The sequence below is a fragment of the Anoplophora glabripennis genome, unplaced genomic scaffold (genome assembly GCF_000390285.2).
Source record: "Anoplophora glabripennis isolate ALB-LARVAE unplaced genomic scaffold, Agla_2.0 scaffold168, whole genome shotgun sequence".
Classification (NCBI taxonomy): Eukaryota; Metazoa; Arthropoda; class Insecta; order Coleoptera; family Cerambycidae; genus Anoplophora; species Anoplophora glabripennis.
The window spans coordinates 915,917-924,426 of NW_019416458.1; the positions used below are offsets into that span (position 1 = coordinate 915,917).

General features: G+C 34.0%; 1 protein-coding gene across 1 annotated transcript; it reads right to left on the reverse strand.

The window, feature by feature from the left end:
* Nucleotides 1-4,401: 4,401 nt before the first annotated feature.
* On the reverse strand, nucleotides 4,402-5,820 carry LOC108907243 (forkhead box protein J1-A-like; the record flags this gene model as incomplete). Its single annotated transcript, XM_018710835.2, has 2 exons — nucleotides 4,402-4,739; nucleotides 5,609-5,820. Coding segments are annotated over 2 exons (534 nt in total), but the record flags the coding sequence as incomplete, so codon positions are not given.
* Nucleotides 5,821-8,510: the final 2,690 nt, after the last annotated feature.

The following is an 8,510-nucleotide window of genomic DNA, read 5'->3' on the forward strand; positions in this document are numbered from 1 at the left end:
CCCTCCCGCGCTAGCCTAAGGGCCACCTTAGCAAAGCGCATCCCAGGCTGCATAGCCGCACTACCCTACCCAACCATACCACACATAAACATGACACTACCCCCGGGGTTTACACAGACGAGCCGGCGAAGCAAGAAGAGCGCCAGAAGAAAGGGCCCTAGCCGGCGGGGCCCAGCCAGGACAAAAGGAGGTCCCACAAAGCGCCTACACCGGCCGCAATTGCGGTCGGGGTAGACGACGGATGGGGCCCACCTACGAAGGCTGTCCAGGCCTACACGAGATGAGGCAGGATAAAGAGGGATAATTCCCCTCGATCCCAAATAATTGAGGCCAATTTCTAGCCATAGAATAATGGCGCGAGTTGTACAGTTGAGGTTATGATGATAGGCTTACTGTCCAATCGTTTGACAAAATAGTTTTGTGGAAAAAGTTGTACTAAAATATGGATTTAACATTTAACAATTGCAAAATTTGAATCTAACATAGGAATTATTGAGGTATATATTATGTAAACTAAAACTATATTATTGTCTGAATTATTGTGGTACCTATGGTTTTTGTTTTATATTTATTTGACAAAATTGTGAGGTTAGAAAATAATAATCGATCCGATTATTATTTTCTAATTAATGCTAATTAAGTCGATAGTGAAGTCATTTTTGATTCAGTATCAGTATTCAGTGCATTAATTCATCGAACTTTTTCCGGATGAATTTAAAAACTTGTCGCTTACTTTTATTAATAAATCAGAAATTTTTTATTTTACGTACCATAGAGAAAGGCTGTTATCTAATCTCTGTCACGTACACAAGACTAAGGCACAACGTTATTTTGTTATAAAAACTAAACTAACACTAACAGCACAAACAAAAAATACAAACACACAATTCACATACTAACAATTAATTTGAATCAAGAATCAAAATGGAACTAATGGAAGATGGCGCTGATGGAACAAGTTGCAGGCGACGTTGCCAAATATATTAACAGTAGGTAAGTAGGTATCTAAATATTTAAATTCTGGAAAATTGATCCCTGTTATTGAATTTAAATTAAATAATATCTAATATTGTTTTCACACAACTGTTCAATTATCACACCTACCTACAATTAGAGAACTAAGAATTATTTGAAAATATATTTTCTAAAAAGAAAAATAAATTTATTTAATGTATTTATCATTATTTTTCGGTATTCTACCGCCATTTCTATTTATTTACATGATATGATGGAATATCACCCTCCCTGATTTATTTGTTATCCTCCAAAATAAGATTACTAAATATCGCAAATTTATTTCTATGGGCAGCAAAAGATGGTTTTCCGGGGTGTTATGCCATATACCCGATCGCTGCAGTCACAGACTTTAACTGTACTTCTTTAGCCTTAGCTAGGAATCTTTACTGTCCTTGTTGGTCTCGAGCTAGGCTCTGTGGAGGCGCACCCGCTATCGAAATTTGGATTGAATTCTGTAAATTTTGAGCGTAATATTCTTCTTTGAAAAAAATAAGATAACCAACGGTGTTTCAAAGTTTATTCACTTCTATCTGACAAAATACGAGGTTGCCCTTACAATACAATAAATAATATTGCTAATCTGTAGCACATTTTGAGCAAACTGTGTATAAATACAAATATTGCAAAAGACTAGAATACACTTTTTTACAGTTTGTTCAAGATTGTTGTAACAAAATAGAAAAAATACTATATAATTATATATGACACCTCAAAAAACCTTAAACTATTTTATACATTTCCAAACTAGCTACTCAGAAAATAAGTCTATACATTTACAAGTAAAGCTGCCCACACAAGAGAGCGAGTAAAAGTTGACGAGTGTGGGTATATCTAAATGATATTTTTTCACAATAATAAAACTTAATTTATAGTTTCTCTATGTTATAAATAGGTTTTTTTTAGAAAAAAATGGCCGAACTTTTCGAGCGCATAATAGTGAATAAAATATATTTCTATATCTAATTCTTTGGACGGAAGAGGTTAGAGCTCGTATACGGTACAGAGAAAAACATCAAAACGTCTCTATCTCTGTTGCAGCTAGACACGTAATGTTTTTCTGTACACTTCAAAGGCCATTCTCGGCATATTTACAATAATCAAATCCAAAAAATGGTCACACGTGTTTGAAAAGGCACAAAACACTCGTGTATGTAGAAGTAATTACATTTACACATTTCTCAACATTTACAAACGACTGTGCTATGCTTCATCTCTTGACTTTTTTTTTAATTGTTATAATACCTATTATTATTGCAATTCAGGATTTAGTATAAATTCAGGGTGTAATTTTAAGTGGGGATTGTCTTTTTAGGGGTAATAATACGTGTTCCCTAAAATATTAATAATTTGCAATTATTTTTTTGCTTTAACAAAATAATTCGTCGAGTTATATTTTATATTTATTTTTTTTTGTACTTTTTAGTTTGTGAATCTCAGTTCCAACGATTTCTGACATTGATCTAGTTTAGTACTTGAGTCGAAAATTGCGATTTTTCACTTTTTTTTACTGCCCACGAAAGTCTAGACGACCTATCGGAAAATTAGTCGTTTTATGTTGTAGGCAATTAAATTACCTACAATTTAAGGTATCTAAAGTCATAGTTCACCAATTTGTTAACTGTAAAATCGCGTTCAAACTCTAATTTGACTGGAGTATACGTGAACGCATAATATCAACACTATCAACCCACCTAAAGTGATATGGCAACAGGGCGTAACGCGGATAAAAAACAAACGGCCAACGTTAATATGTCAAAGCGAAAATGGTCAAATTTTGTCACATTTATATTAGTTTTAAGTTCACAAGAAGGGATTTGTAACGCAGTAGGGAATTTCGCGAGTGTCTCGTGTAGTGTAACTGTATAACATTAGAAAGTAACACAAGGTCAACGACCAAAAAACTTTTTAGACGTGTTTATCAGTTTTACCTTATTCTTATCTTATACAGTTTTGAGTGTTAAAATAATATTGAAAACGCCATATCACCCATCATTTGTTAAAATTTTAACATATGGAAAAACGCTGTCAAGGACGCTGGAACACCAATATGATGGGAGATTAGTGTTGGTCACTTCACCGAGAGAGTCGGCAAACAGCGCGTTATAGCTGTTTTACATTGACAATTTATTGATGAATAAATTGACGAAGTTCTTCATGAATTAATTCACGAATTTATTGATAAACAATGTGGTTTTACTTTGTCAAGTTTTTTGACGCATGAATCAGTTCTACCAACGAATCAAAGAAGCAAATAAATTTCAAAAATGTCACCTTTCCACTCATAATTGTAGTGACACAACAGCGGTACCGTTTTGACACATATCATATAAACATTAGTTTTTGTAAGTAACAAATCAGTAAAAACAATGCAAAACTAGCACGACGCCACACAATTATTTACATATTCTAATAACATAACCTCATTACTTATCTGAGGCTGGAAATCTGTTGGGTTGGTACTTCCGAACTTCACGAAGAAATTGACGAAAATTAGAACATGCTCTATTCTATTCGTCAAGAACTTGATGAATAAATTCATGATATTTTTTGACAGCAGATTTGGTGTATTACACTTGTCCAATTTCTTGATTAAGCGACTTCATGAATTAATTGATCAATAAATTGTTAATATAAAACAGCTATAAGAGAAAAAGTCACATCAGGAGCTTTAATGAAAAGAGGAAAAGAAAATATAAACCAATGGACACATACTTAAATCCTTTATAGAATCCAGTATTACCACCCCAAAAACTATAAAAATCAGCTATAAAGATTTAAAAATCTTTTTGAAGTGTTTTTTTCGACCTGTTTAATTTATTTCAGTGTTTAGTGATGGTATGGCGTGTTTGTGTCTTCATTGTTAAATGTCTGTGTTATATTACGAATTAACAAGTATATGCACCGAGAAGGATGAGATTTGACAACAATACATGCTGTAGCTTCCAATCGGCTAGTGTTTGAGGTTATACTAGGCTGCACAGCGCGGAATATAAAAAAGGTAAGACATCAGTCTTCATGATGGTATTTGAGAAAAAAAAACTTACGATATGTTTCTCTAAAGGTTCAAAGGCAGCCTTTATATAAATATGACCCCCATTTAAAATTACACCCTCTATAATATATAAAATATAATATATCTGCGTACTTTTTAATAACTCTAGTTGAGGCTAAAATCATTTTGAGCCGAATATTGAGCAACGAATTTAAAAGTCCTTCCAGCATTCGAAGGAAATAATACGTTTTTTAAGAATTACTTTCAAGGAATTGAAACAGTTTTAATATATTTTGTACAGAAAGTTCCTAAATCGGACCAATCTGCACCATTTGGAAAACCCATCAGGAAAATCACCCATCAATCATATCAATTATACAAACCCCACGAATCTCAAATCGCCCTATGTTACAACGAATCCAACAGAGAATCCAACAACTCCAACTGACACTCGTCCCAGCCGTTGGTTGCAAGAAGCAGACCCGTAAGTTCGTCTTCCCCCAATATTTGGTTGACGGGTTCAGTTATGACGGACTGGTTTGGCATCGAAGCAGGGATAAAATCCTCCTTTTTCTCGTCAGGTTCCTCGGTGGCTTTCTCGACAGGCTTTTCCTTCGGGGTGTCCTTCTTCTTGGTCTCTTCGAAGTTCTCGATGTCGGTCTCCCCGCATATGGAGATGTTGGACAGGATGTTGTGCTTCCTTTCGCCCGTATTTTGCGAGGGTCGGTACCTAAAAATGAATTAATGAATTGTTAATTATTCATAAGTATAAACTTATTTTTAATATTATCTTTGGTTTCTTTGAATTATTTAATAGACCAGAAGAACCTCTCCCGAGTTTTTTTTTATTTTTAAACATTTTAGATAAACGTTTAAATTACATGTAGGTATCTTTCCTGACTCTATAATGATTAGTGCTGGGTCAATGGTTTACTGATAGACGAATAATGTGGGTAAAGTACCGCTAAACCAGCAACGATAGATATTACTATTGGAACAAAACAACATTTGTCTATTTTACTTCTAACATCATTTTAATTTTCTCTGAATGAGAAACAAAACTTATGTAAGAGTGCATCTTTAAGTGGGGGGTCAGTTTTTAGGCATAATACTATGTGTTCCTCAGAATAGTAATCTGAAAAAATTTGTTTAGTCAAGTTATAATTAATCCATTTTTTAACCTACAGTGAAACGCTTGTCTACGCTGTCACTAGACAGCACCCGGCCCGGTTGTTTGTACGCGCTTGTCAGTGTTGCCTGTTGATACCTTTTTAAACCAACTGCATAAAACTAACGAAGTAGCAGAGAGCGAAAATGCAATGGAAAATAATTTCGTAAAAAACAGATTGCTTTTGTATGACTTTGCGATATATTATTTTAAAGTCACCCTATTTTTTATGTTACCGCAGATGAAGCTTCGAACATTAAAATAATTTTTCAATGTTTTCAAAAAAGTAATACATTTGGCATGATTTATTCGCGTTTTTTTTCTCGATTGCTCTTAATTTATGAAAAAATTAGAGCAGGAAAAAGTATGCCCCAACCAAAGTGTTACAAAGAACTCCTGTAGACTAGGATATATTATGATAATATGCTCACCTTTTGGTTTTTCTAGGCGGTTTAGAAACTTTCTCTTCGGGGTGCCGGTTCCTGGGTGCCCTAACTGTCAGACTAGACCGCCTTTTTGACCTCCTAGACTCCTCCAACCTTTCTAGGTCCAATTTCCAAAATCCTCCCTTTCCCGGTTCGTCTTTAGACCTCGGGTGTTTCACGAAGCACTTATTTAGAGATAAGTTATGCCGTATCGAATTCTAAAACAATGATTAATATAAAAATTAACATTAATTTAATAATAATAATAATAATACACCGAAGTTGATTTTAATTATCACCCTGTAAATGTATCGGAAGTGAGTTCATCGTTTATTTCATGTTTTACGTATAAAATGCTATAACTAAGTTTTACAAAAGTTTCATAGTTTGATTTAATTTAATTTAATTCTTGTGTTGTTTCATAACATGAAATAGAACAGCAGACATATTTTTGCTAACAAGTGTTTGAAAAAGTCTTACGGAGCACAATCTTTGAGTTTTCGCTTTCTACAGGGCTGATAGAGCATCAAAACATTTTCCTATGGGCCATGGATCTATCTATTTTTTTTGTTTTTTTTTTTGTAGCTAATACAATGCGAAACATGGCCTTAATGTTAAAAATGTTGTCATCGCCGTTCTTGGTGGTGAAAAACTCGAAATATTTGTAATTATTCAATTTTCTACCGAGAGAGTTGCACTATCCAAATTTGGACAGGACATAGCTAATACAATGCGAAACATCGCCTTGATCTTAAAAATGTTTGGCACCGTCGTTCTTGGACGTGGAAATTCCAAATATTTGGAATTATTCAGTTCTCGTGGCTGAAATCATACGTAGCTATTAAATTTTCGAAACCTAGAGAGTTACACTAACCAAATTTGGAGAGGACAAAGCTAATACAATGCGAAACATCACCTTACTACATATTAAAAATGTTGTCACCGCCGTTCTTGGTGATGAAAATTCGAAACATTTGCAATTATTCAATTTTCGTAACTGAAAACATACATAGGTATTGTATTTTCGAAATCAAGAGAGTAAATTTGGACAGGACATAGCTAATACAATGCGAAACATCGCCTTGATGTTAAAAATGTTGTCACCGCCGTTCTTGATGATGAAAATTCGAAATATGTGGAATTATTCAATTTTCGTGGCTGAATACATACATAGGTATCGTATTTTCGAAATCGAGAGAGTAAATTTGGACAGGACATAGCTAATACAATGCGAAACATCGCCTTGATGTTAAAAATGTTGTCACCGCCGTTCTTGATGATGAAAATTCGAAATATGTGGAATTATTCAATTTTCGTGGCTGAATACATACATAGGTATCGTATTTTCGAAATCGAGAGAGTAAATTTGGACAGGACATAGCTAATACAATGCGAAACATCGCCTTGATGTTAAAAATGTTGTCACCGCCGTTCTTGATGATGAAAATTCGAAATATGTGGAATTATTCAATTTTCGTGGCTGAATACATACATAGGTATCGTATTTTCGAAATCGAGAGAGTAAATTTGGACAGGACATAGCTAATACAATGCGAAACATCGCCTTGATGTTAAAAATGTTGTCACCGCCGTTCTTGGTGGTGAAAATTCGAAATATTTGGAATTATTCAATTTTCGTGGCAGAAAACATACATAGGTTTTGTATTTTCGAAACTGAGAGAGTTGCACTAACTAAATTTGGACAGAACATAGCTAACATAATGTGAAACATCGCCTTACTATTAAAAATGTTCTCACTGCCGTTCTTGATGATGAAACTTCGAAATATGTGGAATTATTCAATTTTCGTGGCTGAATACATGCATAGGTTTTGTATTTTCGAAACTGAGTGAGTTGCACTAACTAAATTTGGACAGAACATAGCTAACATAATGTGAAACATCGCCTTGATGTTAAAAATGTTGTCACCGCCGTTCTTGGTGGTGAAAATTCGAAATATTTGGAATTATTCAATTTTCGTGGCAGAAAACATACATAGGTTTTGTATTTTCGAAACCGAGAGAGTTGCACTAACTAAATTTGGACAGGACATAGCTAATACAATGCGAAACATCGCCTTAATGTTAAAAATGTTGTCACCGCCGTTCTTGGTGGTGAAAATTCGAAATATTTGGAATTATTCAATTTTCGTGGCTGAAAACATACATAGGTATTGTATTTTCGAAACCGAGAGAGTTGCACTAACCAAATTTGGACAGGACATAGCTAATACAATGCGAAACATCGCCTTGATGTTAAAAATGTTGTCACCGCCGTTCTTGGTGGTGAAAATTCGAAATATTTGGAATTATTCAATTTTCGTGGCAGAAAACATACATAGGTTTTGTATTTTCGAAACCGAGAGAGTTGCACTAACTAAGTTTGGACAAAACATAGCTAACATAATTTGAAACATCGCCTTACTGTTAAAAATGTTGTCACTGCCGTTCTTGATGATGAAAATTCGAAATATGTTGAATTATTCAATTTTCGTGGCTGAATACATACATCGTATTTTCGAAAGCGAGAGAGTTGAACTAACCAAATTTGGATGAACATAACTAATACAATGCGAAACATCGCCTTATCTGTAGGTTTTAAGTTTTCAGAATGTAACGTAAAAAGCAGGACACTTGGTATAACATCTTTAAAAAATTATATCGGTCTTAAAACATTTTTGTTGTTGGGTGGAACCATAGGCGCCGACTTTTAAAACTTTTATCGGGTGCTCGGTTGCCTTATAAGCATTTTTTGCCAGATAACATTAAAAAGTAAGAGAAATGAGTCGTCATTTGAAATAGCATGATGTAAAATATTTAAAATACGTATTTCTCCGAATTAGATTTTATGAAAAACTTTTTAAAAAATATATCGAAATTAATTAAACTTGTCAAAATAAATAAACTTT